The sequence below is a fragment of the Amblyomma americanum genome, chromosome 1, assembly GCF_052857255.1.
Source record: "Amblyomma americanum isolate KBUSLIRL-KWMA chromosome 1, ASM5285725v1, whole genome shotgun sequence".
NCBI lineage: Eukaryota > Metazoa > Arthropoda > Arachnida > Ixodida > Ixodidae > Amblyomma > Amblyomma americanum.
This window is the reverse complement of record NC_135497.1, coordinates 482,661,661-482,675,662: the sequence shown is the minus strand read 5'-3', so window position 1 is coordinate 482,675,662 and position 14,002 is coordinate 482,661,661. Positions and strand designations below refer to the sequence as shown.

Below are 14,002 nucleotides of genomic sequence, written 5' to 3'. Positions count from 1 at the left end.
CATACCCACACTGACACCTCAAAGGTGCAGGTTCGAATCCCAGTCGAACATATCTATTTGCACAGCTTTTATTTCCTTGAGCTGTCTTGTGCTGAGGACGGGCGGACAGATAGAAACCTGCGGACAGAGAGGTGACAGTGTAGCCGTTAAAAAACCCGTTGTCCCGTGTTAGGTGGCGGATCGCTATAGCAGCGCATGGTTCGAGTCACGGACGTCCTTGCACTGCAGCCCTGAAACAGTGTTCGTCTCCGTATGGGTTGCAAGTAGATATAAGGATAGGCTTGGCGGCCGTCTTACAGAGGGTTGACATCCTATGAGCGTGTCAACCCTATGAGGGTTGGACCCTATGTTGATAAAAGGCGAATTAGGAAAGGAGGGCCGGGGGGAGGGCAGCAGGAACCCATGAAAAGCATCGACCACTTTTGTGATTTCCAGAGACGGAAAACGCGCCTACAGGCCTTGAAAAACTGGTGCTCAGGTCTACCCCACGATGACGCCCCCGGCCCCTTTCCTACCGCGAGCCCGCTAGCGATTGTAGCGCCACCTCGGTTATTTGTAAACATTCAGGAATTCTACAGCTGTTAACAGCAGCAACACTAGTCTCCACTAAGAGGTCTTCTCAACGCGAAGTCAACAGCAACACTAGTCTCCACTAAGAGGTCTTCTCAACGCGAAGTCAATGTATTATATCTATGACCGTCAAATTATACGTACAAAATAATTTTAGCGACGAAAGACAATCAATTAGAGCCACACTTCAGGGCATGAGGCGAGTAGCATTTATACTAAGCCAAGGCCTCCGAGATCGGGTATTAAGGTAGGGTTTGCTGAATGGACCTGACGCCAGTGACGCCAGCTATAGTCGGATACAACTCAAGAAGGAAGCGGCAGACGCCCGTCAAGGGAGGCCCTCCAGCCAATGGCGTCGACCGATTTTCAAGACGCCGCGGTTAATCTGATTTACCCTTGTTTATTTTCCATCCTTCTGCCACCGCCTCCGAGTTCAAGCTGGCAGTTCCGAAGGGAACGGTCATGCGGAGAATGGGCCGACACCACTGGCTGGAGGGTCTCCTCTGAGGGGCATTTGTCGCTTTGTTCTTGAGTCGCATCCGAGTAGAGCTAATAGTAACGTTGCCTGCGACCATGGCACAAGGTATTTTCGTTTGCTCAAGGTGGGGTCAAAGACCCATTTTCCAAGCATTTCACCCTGTTTAAGCCGAGCACCAGGCCAGGTGAAGCTTGTACCCACTGTATCACAGCTGCGTGCCCAGCGACACTGGGGATCGACACTGGGGATCGAACCTCTCACCTCATGCATGCTAGACGGATGCTCAGCCTCGCTACTGTACACTTGTAGCACCGGTTTTCGCCTCGACTAGCTCCACCACAAATCATTTGTTAGGCTTTATCGCGGAGCACACGTTTCCTAATCTAGTACAAATGGTGGCATTGTTTCATGAAACTGTGGACAAATTCTTATGCAAGAAAAATTTCTCTTAGCTCAGGAGACGTTGATTGGAAGAGCGCGGGGTACTTCGCCACTGCTGCAGCGGATGCATTGCTTTCATCGTCGATGGGCTTTAACCCTAGACATAGCCGTCAGAAACGCACGAGGTAATGAACAGAGTTCTTCAGAAGAATTCACTATGGCGGCGCTCTAGTACTGCCTTGTAATCGAAGCCTGGACCACGCAAGGTTCCCGCTGGAACACCGGAACTAAACTGACGCTACTGGCCCAGCCCTACCGAACGCCACTTTTGAACTCCATTAGAGCGTCACCCGCCGGAATAACAACTATACGTTTAATGTAGTGGCATTTCGAAAACCTTTCCGGTCATTCGCAGCTCTCACTTTTCAAACAAATATACATGTAATCAACTTACCATCCTACCGGCTTACTCCGCTGTCCACGCAATTTACATCAACAAGCGCCTTCTTCCGCTGCAATGTCCTAAGATAAAGCATTGTTCTCCTCAATGCAGTTTCGATTCCCAAGTTCGCGCCGTGTCTTGATATCCGCAGCACACACCAGGTGTCGCCAGCTGTTCCATGTTCGTTTTCGAGACAGATAGACGAAAAGAATTCTGCTTAGGGAGTAGCTGTGGCCAGCGAGGAGGTGAAAACGACCAACAGAAGAACGTCGCGTTTCTCATCAGGTAAACCGGGTAGATATAACTTCTTGGAAATATTGACAACGCAGTGCAGACCGGCCGGGATTCCGTCTGACCGTCTGCTGCCGCGCGCAAAGCTTCGCAGTGTATTGTTTTCTCTTTTTACACCATACCCTGGTGTGACAAGGACGGCGGAAACGTGATAACAGTCGCACACGCAGACTGCATTGTCAGCCGACTGTGGCCGAGACGCTGCATGTTAGGACGCTTGAGTGCGTGCCTCCAGCGATGGCGCCCACGAGCCTGCAGACAGTGTTCGGTTTCGACAGAGGCTTCGATTGGAGGCCGACGTGTTTTGTGAACCCGTTCCCACCAACTAGAGTGTGCATAGTCTGCGGTCTCGTTCCTTCATCGGCAGCCATGTTACCCTGTCTACACCTGCTCTGCCAGTCCTACTCCGAGGGCGCCGGTGCCAAACGCAACCACTGCCCCTTTCAGAAGGAGCCTTTCCAGGAAGAAGACGTGGTGTGGTCAGCCTTCACCAGGGACAGTATCCTCGGCCGCAAGGTACGCTGCTGGAACGCTGAGCACGGCTGCGACACGGAGGTCGTCGCATCCGCCATGTTGGAGCACTTCGCCAACGCCTGCCAGTTCCACGTCGTGAGATGCCCCGAATGCAGCGAGAGTGTCCGACACCGAGACATTGCGGAACATCTGGCGCGTGACTGTGAACCCCCGCGCGCACGCGACCAAGCATCAGAGGACAACTTTTGGAACGCCTTTATGGAAGTCAAAGGAACGCTGGCAAAATATTGGAAGAAAATGCTGCCCAGCGCACGAAGATGGATTCGTTCGAGGACCGTCTGCACCCTGATACCAGTGGCGCCTTTGCAGTGCAGCGCACCAGTATTGCCGACGCAGTGACAGCCGCCCAAGTTTTCGGAGCTGACGACCGGAGCGGAGGCAGCGTTGGCTGAAGACCAACGCGAAGTCATCGCAGAGATCAGGGATGCGCTGGCTTACATCCAGCGGACCATGAAAGAGAAGAACAGCGAGGGGTGTGAGCGTAACGTGTCGCGTTTGGAGGACAGGGTCGTAAAAGCCGTTTGTGAAGAACGCACGCCGGCAGATGCCGGATCTTCACTTTCGGAGATGACAGCAGCTAAAATGAGGCGGCTTCAGTAGAGGACGAGGCGAAATCTCTGGAACTGCTGGCCGTAGCGTCTCTCAGCATCAGAAGCGACGTCCTCAGCAAATCCGTCCCGTACGTATGGACCATAGATGACTGGAATGGATTCTGCAGGAAATCGTCTGATCGTTTGCGTTATTTCACAGGCAACAATGGCCGGCCTAGTTACCACTATGGATACCTGTTAGTTCCGAGGCTATGTTTTAGCCGTGTCTATGTTTGGTTTCGTGTGTATATAATTGAAGGCTTGTTTGACAAGTTCCTGAAGTGGCCCATAGAGAAGAAGGTGAAGCTACTTTTAATCAATCCTTGCGACTGCACAAGGCAACTGGCATTAAGCAGCTCACTTTGTCCACTCCCAAAACATCCCCTTCCTGGTTTTAGTAAAGAAGTTGTGTTTGTAGGGAGTTCTCACACTAACATTACGGTTGACGCATTCAACAAACGTGGCTTGATCGGAAACAACAAACTCCAGCTCAGGCTGGAATTTTAATCATAAGCTACTGATCCGGAGTTCCCGGGTTCGAACCCGACCGCAGCGGCTGCGTTTTTATGGAAGAAAAACGCTGAGGCGCCCGTGTGCTGTGCCATGTCAGTGCACGTTAAAGATCCCCAGGTGGTCAAAATTATTTCAGAGCCCTCCACTATGGCACCTTCCTCTTCCTTTATTCTTTCACTCCCTCCTTTATTCCTTCCCTTACGGCGCGGTTCAGGTGTCCAACGATATATGAGACAGATACTGAGCCATTTCCTTTCCCCAAAAAACGAATTGTAATATATAAAGATCCCCTGGTGGTCAAAATAAATCCGGAACCCTCCTCTACTGGATTTCCTTCTTGCTTTCTTTTCGCAGTCCCTCCTTTGTCCCTTCCCTTACGGCGCGGCTCAGGTTTCCGCCGAGATTTGAGACATACTGCACCATTTCCTTTCCCCAACAGCCAATTTTCAATTTTTATGGATTGGATTGTAAAACTTTTATTGCGTCGAGAACAGATTGCAGGAGACATACTAGATGGCCGCTAGCCCATGGCTAGCGGCGACCTCATTGGCTCGCTGGAATGCCCATCCTTGAATCTTGGGGTCCGACCTTACCAGCACGGCGTCCCACCGCTCGGGAGAAGCGAGCTGTATCAACTCCGCTTGAAGCGGATCATTTGCGCAGTTTCGCATAATGTGGTCATATGTGGCCCTTGCACCATATTTATGGCAGTTTGGGTCGTACTGGCCGGGGGTCCTTGAGGGGAAGCACTGCCGGATTCAGAAGGGAGCGTGTTTGCAGTCGGCGCTGCAGGTAACTTCCTGTGCTCTTGTTAACTATTTGTGGGGAGGGGCATAAGCGCGCCTGTCAAGTCTAAAGTGATGGGTGATGTCATGAAATTAGATGACCTGTCCCTCGTGAAATTCGGGTCGGAGGGCGCGCTCACTGCCCTAATGCGATAGCCCACCCTCTTCGATGACATCCTTGCCACCTCTCTCGGCGAAGGAATGGGACAAGCTCTTGGCTAGTTCAAGAAAACAACGCAGCTGGCCATCGTCACTCGAGCTCAAGAGGCCGCCCCCGACTGGAGGCCACACTGCCTCGCACCAGCCCCAACTAATCAATTCCATTCTGTGGCAATAAAGGTGTAACCACCACCTTAATGTAGCAGCACGCTACGGTGATACCAGCGCTTCTATTATCGAGCGGGTGCTGGTTTGCAAAGCGGATTGTTCCACCAAGAAGCGAGACAATTACATCGCCGTTTCCTTTCTTCAAAACCAATTTTTCGTAGCCCAGCGCTGCGGCATCGGGTCTCAGCGCTTTGCGAACTACACGAAATTCGATCAGAAGCGCCCATGAAGAGTGTGGCGGCAGCACAACGCTGCAGTAACGGAGTTCCATGATCATCTAGCGTTCCTAACATCAAAAAAAGGAAGAAAACGTTGTTTGGTTTGGTTTGAGGGGTTCAACGTCCCAAAACAACTCAGACAATGAGAGACGCCGTAGTGAAGGCTCCGGAAATTTCGACCACCTGGGGTTATTTAGCGTGCTTTCACGTCGCACAGTACACGGGCATCTAGAATTTCGCCTCCATTTAAATTCGACCGCCGCGGCCGGGATCGAACCCGCGTCTGTCGGGTCAGCAGCCGAGCGCCGTAACTACTGGGCCACCGCGGCGGCTAAACTTTGTCACGTGGCGCTTCCTTGATGCTGGCGTTGCTGTGGTAGGCAGCAGTGTTCGACCCAGCGTGGCCTCTTTCCCGAACACGAGGTAACGACAAGCGTTTAAGCTAAATATTTAAACTACAATTGCCGTCCGCGCTCATCAAGTGAAACGTGGCGACTGCATTGCCATTCTACTCGGCGCTTTGCCTGAATTTGATAGCCAGCATTAAACACAGGTTGAAGTCAAACGTGGCCGTCGTATAGAGGGGTACTGCAGTAACTTCGAACACACAGGGTTCTTTAAATAATTTCGCGTATACATCGAAACGGGGCCGTCGCTGTCAGGCTTTGTTCCCACGTCCTCTGGCTAAGGCACCTAACGCCTGATCACGAAGACACGCTCGGCACCATCCTTACATGAGTGCTGTGACGCGTGCTGTCGCTGTCTTGCAAACGCCACACAACTGACTCTACAGATAGCTCCCCACCAGAACCACCGTCGCTCCTACGGTCGCAGTTGATGCAAAGCACATTTTTCTTTCAGTAGTTCCCCTCACACCTCTGAACTGTCCTTTGTTAGCACGCGGCAGTGGTTAGGCATAGCTGGAGCCCGTGGGCAGACCCGTGCACATTCCTCTACCTGTGATCGCCACATGGATAGCTTATGGAATGTATAACCTCGGACATGGATGCCTGCGATGATCTTACAATACCACCAAACGCCGGCGTTGGAGATTGCCAGCGAGACGCGTATCAGATATTCCGGCTGAGCTAAGCATGGGCTAGCGTCGCCGACTTGAGTTTTTTTTTTCGCCTCGCACAAAGGGAGACGTCAAAGTTTGGCGGCTCCTCTTTGCCGAGCGAGTGCTACAGTTGTGACCGGCGAACCGTGCATCGGGGCCTCCTTCGAGAGCAATGGCCACCGCAACGACTCGACATAAACTCTGAGATTGGCGCCCGTATGCTGAGCGATGTCAGTGCACGTTAGAGATCCGCAGGTGGTCCGAGTTGATCCGGAGCCCTCCACTACGGCACCTGTTTCTTCCTTCATTCTCTTAGTCCCTGCTTTATACCTACTCTTACGGTCCGGTTCAGGGTTCCGCGGATATGTGAGACAGATATTGAGCCATTCCCCTCCCCCCCCCTAATCCGATTTTTCAGACTGTCGCCTGACATGTGGGCAGTAAAACATACTCCTTACTCCGGGGCTTATCCACGCTAGCACGTGGGAATAAAATGAATTAAACGGATGCAATAACAAATACATAGAGACATAGGTAAAAGCCAGAAATGTTGACAAATCGCTACAGCTCTTTATTTGCCGCATTCTGGTGGCTCATTTATGTGGATCTCTGAGCTGAAACCACGGACTTGGACAAAATGGGAAATGAATGCTAGCAGCATCGTCCCATTTTCTCACTTTGTACGCCCGTGAACTTGGTATGCGCCTCTGTATTTTCTGAACTAGACCCTCTCAGCAAAGCAGCTTCTAGGACTACTTGAGTTTCGAAGCGGAGTCCCCCTCCACTTGTTGTCTTCGACTTCCACAGCGCGCGTGTTCGAGACGCGCCGGGACTTTGCGTTCCCATAAGGGGCTGTGGAAAAGTGGTATCGTACGACGATTTCCTTTGGTTACATAATTTTTTTTTCTTTATGCGTTCTTGGAGGCAGAAGCGCCGGCACGCGCATGACGTCTCCAAGCGCAGCCAATGACGACGGAACACGTGCAGCTCGTGGAGAAGCATATGAGCGAATCACGGAACGGAACAGGTCACTATAAAAGAGTAACAACGCAGCCTTTTTGCCTTTCTGCAGTGGCTCGGCAGGCAGGCAAGACGTCCGTTCCGGTGGTTGCCATTTGTGTTCGTGGCCTGCTATCCAAATGGGGAAAGGAAAGCGCAAAGACAAGAAGAAAAACGACTCAGCTGGTGGACCTCCAGGTGCGTAGCGAATTTGCTTTCGGTTCTGTGGCCTCCGCCGCTCTCGTTTGGGCGCTCTCGTTTGCGCCAGAGAGAAGTTTCGGCCTTTGTGACGCTTGACGTTGCGAAGGCCTATGACAGCGTGGAGCACACAGTCCTCATTAACAAGCTTGCTCAACTAAAACCACCGCATTACCTCTACGCCTGGATTTGTGAATTTCTAAAAGATAGATTTTTTTTCTGTACAGACGGATCTTTTTGTTCTAATACCTATGGTCAATCAAGAGGTGTGCCGCAAGGCTCTGTTCTTTCTCCGCTGCATTTCAACATATTAGTTCGGGACATCCCCATTCATCCTAACGTTACAGTTCATGTATACGCAGATGATATAGCTTTTTTCGCATCAGCAAAGGATATTCATGTGCTCTACGGGTATTTGCAGGCATATCTGAATGCTCTTGAAGTCTGGTTGGACCAAATCAATTTATCACTTAATGTCAGCAAATGTGGCGTGCTGGTATTTCCACCCGACGCTCCTATGTACATCTCGGTAGCCTACCGCTCCACTCCAATTCCGCAGGTGGAGTCGGTTAAATACCTAGGTGTTACTTATGACCAAAATTTGGACTGGCGACACCATATTAAGAATAATGTTATTAAAGGGGAACGTGCACTGGGCCGTTTGACCCGAGTTGGCAATAAAAAGTTTGGCATGCGTCGTGACACGCTACTGTTGCTCTATAAGGCTTATCTGAGACCGATTCTGGAATTTGGTTGCCCCTTGTTCTCTGGTAGAGCGAACTACAAGCTGCAGCCATTAGCCTTACTGGAAAGGCGTGCCCTACGGCTATGCCTCGGGCTCCCAAAATCAGCTTCCAACGCTGTCCTTTATCTGGAAGCCCGTATCCCCAACCTCTATTCCCGCTTCCAACTTCTAACAGTGCGTACTTTCCTCAAGTCTTTTGACCCGGCCCCAGGCGTTAGTATTCCAATTTTTGTATCCCAACCACACCTTTTTTGACTAATCACTGGCCACGTTATCAGCTTCCGCAAGCTAGGTTCACGCAGAATCTGTTAGCTCCGCTTCAGGTTGATCTGATCTCCTTGCTACGAGTTGCTGACACGCAGGCTGATCCCGTCTTCTATTACGACTTTATTTTCCCGTCCCATGCGAAGCATATGCCCGCACATACCCTAAATGGTCTTCTTTCTGAACACCTACAGAATTTTCCACATCATACTGGTCTCTCCACTGATGCCTCCGGCAGCTGTGAGAAGGCGGCGATTGGCATATATTCGCAGGATCTAGCTTGGAGCTACTCCGTTTGTATCCCTGATTATACTCCTATATTCTTCGCAGAGTTTTTGGCCATTAGTTTGGCTCTTCTCAAAATTCTCAGACATGTCGCACGGGTTCTTATTCTTACAGACTGCCTTTCAGTTATTGTCTCTCTCCAAAATTAGGAAAAATCTTTCTTGACTCGTTCACTTAGGTTTTTTGTTCCGAGCACAGTGCGCGAGATCCGTTTGGTCTGGGTACCTGGGCATTCAGGCGTCTATTTTAACGAGGTGGCTGATTTATTGGCAAGGTCCGCTCTCAGCGCACCTGTAATATATCCCGTCCCTCACCTCATTCTGTTAGCAGCTTCACGTTTCCAGCGGTTCTAACATATTTCAGCCACTTTGAGTGATCCGTTGCGCAATACCGTGGACTTTCAACACCTAAAGTACCCGTGGAATATCCGGTGGTGTAAGTCAAGGCTTTGTGAAGTGTCCATGACGCTCCTTCGATGTCGAATCCCTCACTTAAACTTGTATTAATGCAGGTGCGGGTTCGCTGCGACAAACCTTTGTGTATCATGCGGGCAAGTTGAATCAATCGATCATTTTCTCCTCTCTTGCCGGCGGTTCGCGGTTCAGAGAAAGCAATATCTGGAGGTTCCTCTCTCGAGACTAGGACTGCCTCTGTCTCTTACAGTTCTTCTATCGTTCGGTGCGAGTGCCAAGGGATTCCCGTTAAGCAGTGTATGCGGCTACCTTCACGATTACATAAGTACAACTAATCGATTATCTTGTTAGCTATATACAAAATTCTTTCGCACGGATGACTTCCTCTTAGATTACAAAATTCTTTCGCACGGATGACTTCCTCTTAGATGATTCTCTGTAAGCCGTAACACTAGCGTAACCCAAGACTACCACCAGCCACACTACCAGCTTATCCGAGAATGACACGCTATTGCTTCGCAATCACCAGGCGTAACCAAGCTAAGCCACGGCCGTTTATATTTTCCTTTTTATTTTTACTTTTATTTTATTTTATTTTAAAATATTTTTATTTTTGCTGTTCTTATTCTGTTTTATTTTTTACTTTAATTTACTTTCCTCGCCCAGGTGCTATGTCGGCGTCCGTACGTGTCTATCGCGTCGTCGAAGTGTAGCTAATTAACTAATCACAATTCGTCAACCAAATGTTTTCCACAGCAAGACCTCATCACTTACTCTCTAACATTACCAAACTTTTGCACATCCATGTTCACTGAACGACGTAATCGTGCGGATAATGTTTTGCTGACACGAAACACGCCACATAACCATCTAATGCTTTCGCATTAATAATAACAAGAACGCCGTGGCATACCAGATCCGCCCGCCGCTACTCCCTCCGGGACTCCTGCGGGTGTCGTACGGATTCCTCGTCCGCCTGTCTACCGCGTTGGCCGCGTCGCCCCATGCGCACAGTTCGGGTACGTTGCTTGGCGCCGGAGGAATAGCGCCCTCAGCCGGCAGACCAAGACAGCCTCTCTGTCGGCCGTCTGGCCCTCCCAGAAGCACGACCCGCCATCCTGGCGCAGGCCTGCCTATGTGCAGAGAGGGTTTGCCTGCTTCCAAGACACAGCCAGCAGCCGAAATCACGGAGCTTCTCGGTATCACTACCGTAAGAGAAAAGAGACGCTGACGTCTGATAACATGCACCTAGGGGACGTCGGGAAATATGAACTCCGTACTAGGCTTGGCTAGTGCTTGGCCGAAGCGATCGAGCCAGCTCCTTAAACACAGCTGCGCTTCGGTGCTGCCGAGAGGACAGATGAAACTATCTCACTTGTACGTCTTTCAGTCCTTTTATAATTTATTGTGAGCAAAGGTATGGTTTTTTATGGGTGTTTTTAACGTGCCAAAGTAACTAAGGTTATGAGAGACGCCACAGTGAAGGGCTGAGAAAATTTCGACCACCTGGGGTCCTTTAATGTGACCAAAGGTTTGGGACCAGCCGTGCATGGAAATTACCAGCGTATTGCCAGGTGCGTTGTCTCAAGGAGTCTAGTTCTTCCTACTGAATCCTCGTTTTCTCGGCCAGTATCCAGCCAAGAAAAATACGATGTTTCGTGTACGTTGTGCGATCTACCGCAACGCCATTTTTGACTCTACAGGTATTCTTGAGAATCTCTGCGATAATAATAATAATAATAATAATAATAATAATAATAATAATAATAATAATAATAATAATAATAATAATTGGTTTTGGGGAAGGAAATGGCGCAGCATCTCTCTCATATGTCGTTGAACAACTGAACCACGCCTTAAAGAAAGGGATAAGGGAGGGAGTGAAAGAAGAAAGGAAAAAAAATAGGTTCCGTAGTGGAGGGCTCCGGAATAATTTCGACCACCAGGGGATCTTTAACGTGCACTGAAGTTGCACAGCACTCGGGCGCTTTAGCGTATTTACTCCAGTGTGCTGTGCGGTGTCAGTGCCCGTTAAGATCCCCCGGTGGCCGAAATTATTCCGGAGCCCTCCACTACTCTCTGTGCTCATCTCTGTGCTAATAATAATAATTGGTTTTGGGCGAAAGGAAATGGCGCAGTATCTGTCTCATATATCTTTGGACACCTGAACCGCGCCGTAAGGGAAGGGATAAAGGAGGGATTCAAAGAAGAGAGGAAGAAAGAGGTGCCGTGGTGGAGGACTCCGGAATAATTTTGACCCCTTGGGGATCTTTAACATGCACTGAGATCGCACAGCACACGGGCGCCTTAGCGTGTTTCATCAATAAAAACGCACCCGTCGCGGTCGGGTTCGAAACCGGGAACTCCGGATCAGTTTTCTGGCGCCATAACCACTGAGCCACCGCGGCGTTGACATCATCTCTGTGCTCAGAATGCATTTCATGGTGTACTGAAGGCTATACTTACTTGCCAGTGCAATAAGTATAATGTAACTGGAATGGAGGAGGATCAGGAAGGGAGATTAAACCACGGAGCTAGCCTATAGTTACGCTGTCCAGAGCTGGATCAAGAGCGAGCGAGAGAGACAAAGAGAGGAGGATAGAACACACACACACACACACACACACACACACACACACACACACACACACACACACACACACACACACACACACACACACACACACACACACACACACACACACACACACACACACACACACACACACACACACACACACACACACACACACACACACACACACACACACACACACACACACACACACACACACACACACACACACACACACACACACACACACACACACACACACACAGGCCGAGCAAAGAGCTTCGCTGCAGACATGTCTTCTTAGCCAGAGGTGTATAACTAAGGAAAGGGTTTGCTTTTCAGCGTCATATTGAAGCTCTTAGGGTACCACCAGACGAAAAAAGTCCACAAAAGGTGAGAATAGGGTCGTCATTGCACTAAATTAGAGCTGAAAGGACGTGACAAATGCTCCACCACACGTGTTAGAAACAAACTGAGTTTCTTGGATACTTTTGCCAAAGGCCGTTCACTGTGGCGTCCCTCATAGTCTCAGTTGTTTTGGGACGTTGAACACCTTAAAACAAACCAAACAACGTTTTATTTGTTTTTTTTTATGTTAGAAACGCTAGATGACTACGAAACTCCGTTAGGGCAGCGTTGTGCTTCCGCCACAGTCTTCAAAATCACTTCTTTTCGAATGTCGTGTAGTTCGCAAAGTATGAGACATGATGCCGTAGCGCTGGGCTACGAAAAATTGGTTTTCAAGAAATAAAACGGCGAAGTAATGGTCTCACTTATCGGCGGAGCAACCCGCTTTCAAACCAGCGCCCGTTCGAAAATAGAAGCGCTGGCACCGCCGTAGCGTTCTGCCCCAATAAGGTGGTGGTTACAACTTTATTGCCACAAAATGGAAGCCTGGATTATTTGGGGATGGTGCGAGGCAGTGTGACCTCCACTCGGTGGCGGCCTCTCGAGTTCGCGTGATGATGGCCAGCTGCGTTGTTTTCTTGAACTGGCCAAGAGCTTGTCCCATTCCTCCGCCGAGGGAGGTTGCAATAATGTCATCGAAGAGGGTGGGCTATCGCATTCGGGCAGTGAGGGCGCCCTACGACCAGAATTTCACGAGGGACGGGTTGATCTCATTTCATGACACCACCCATCACTTTAGGCTGGAGAGGCGCCCATATCCCCCTCCCCACAGATCTTCAACAAAAGCGCAGGAAGTTACCTGGCGCCGACTGCAAACACGCTCCCTTCAGAATCCGGCAGTGCTTTCCCTCAAGGACCCTGGCCAGTACGACCCAAACTGCCATAAATATGGTGAAAGGACCACATACGACCACATTCTGTGAAACTGCGCAAATAATTCGCCTCAGGCGGAGTTGATACAGTTAAATCTCCCGAGCGGTGGGACGCCGTGCTGGTCAGCTCGGATCCCAAGATTCAAGTACGGGCAATCGAGCGGGTCAATGAGGTCGCCGCCAGCCATGGGCTAGCGGCCATCTAGTATGTGTCTCTTGCAATCTGCCTTCGACGCAATAAATGTTTTACATAATAATAATAATAATAATAATAATAATAATAATAATAATAATAATAATTGGTTTTTGGAGAAATGAAATGGCGCAGTATCTGTCTCATATATCGGCGGACACCCGAACATCGCCGTAAGAGAGGGGATAAAGGAGGGAGTGAAAGTAGAAAGGAAGAGATAGGTGCCGTAGTGGAGGGCTCAGGATTAATTTGGACCTCCTGGGGATCTTTAACATGCACTGACATCGCACAGCACACGGGCGCCTCAGCGTTTTGCCTCCATAAAAACGCAGCCGCCGCGGTCGGGAAGGAACCCGGGAACTCCGGATTGGTAGCCAAGCTCCCTAACTACTTAGCCACCGCGGCGGGTAAATGTTTTAGAATCCAATCCAATCCATTAAAATTGAAAATTGGCTGCTGGGGAAAGGAAATGGTGCAGTATGTATCAAATCTCGGCGGAAACCTGAACCGCTCCTTAAGTGAAGGGATAAAGGAGGGACTGAGAAAAGAAAGCAAGAAAGAAAGCCCGTAGTGGAGGGCTCCGGAATAATTTAATAATATTAATAATTGGTTTTTGGGGGGAAAGGAAAATGGCGCAGTATCTGTCTCATGTATCGTTGGACACCTGAACCGCGCCGTAAGGGAAGGGTAAAGGAGGGCGTGAAAGAAAAAAGGGAGAATAGGTGCCGTAGTGGAGGGCTCCGGAATAATTTCGACCACCTGGGGATCTTTAACGTGCACTGACATCGCACAGCACACGGGCGCCTTAGCGTTTTTCCTCCATAAAAACGCAGCCGCCAGGAATAATTTCGGCCAACTGGT

The 14,002-nt window shown here is 49.8% G+C and overlaps 1 protein-coding gene across 1 annotated transcript in view; it reads left to right on the top strand.

The window, feature by feature from the left end:
* Window positions 1-2,399: 2,399 nt before the first annotated feature.
* LOC144127070 (protein argonaute-4-like) overlaps window positions 2,400-14,002 on the top strand; it is a 66,120-nt gene continuing 54,517 nt past the window's right edge. The window contains exon 1 of the mRNA XM_077660460.1: window positions 2,400-2,771. Coding sequence (XP_077516586.1) covers window positions 2,400-2,771 — 372 coding nt within the window. The remainder of the gene's footprint in view (window positions 2,772-14,002) is intronic.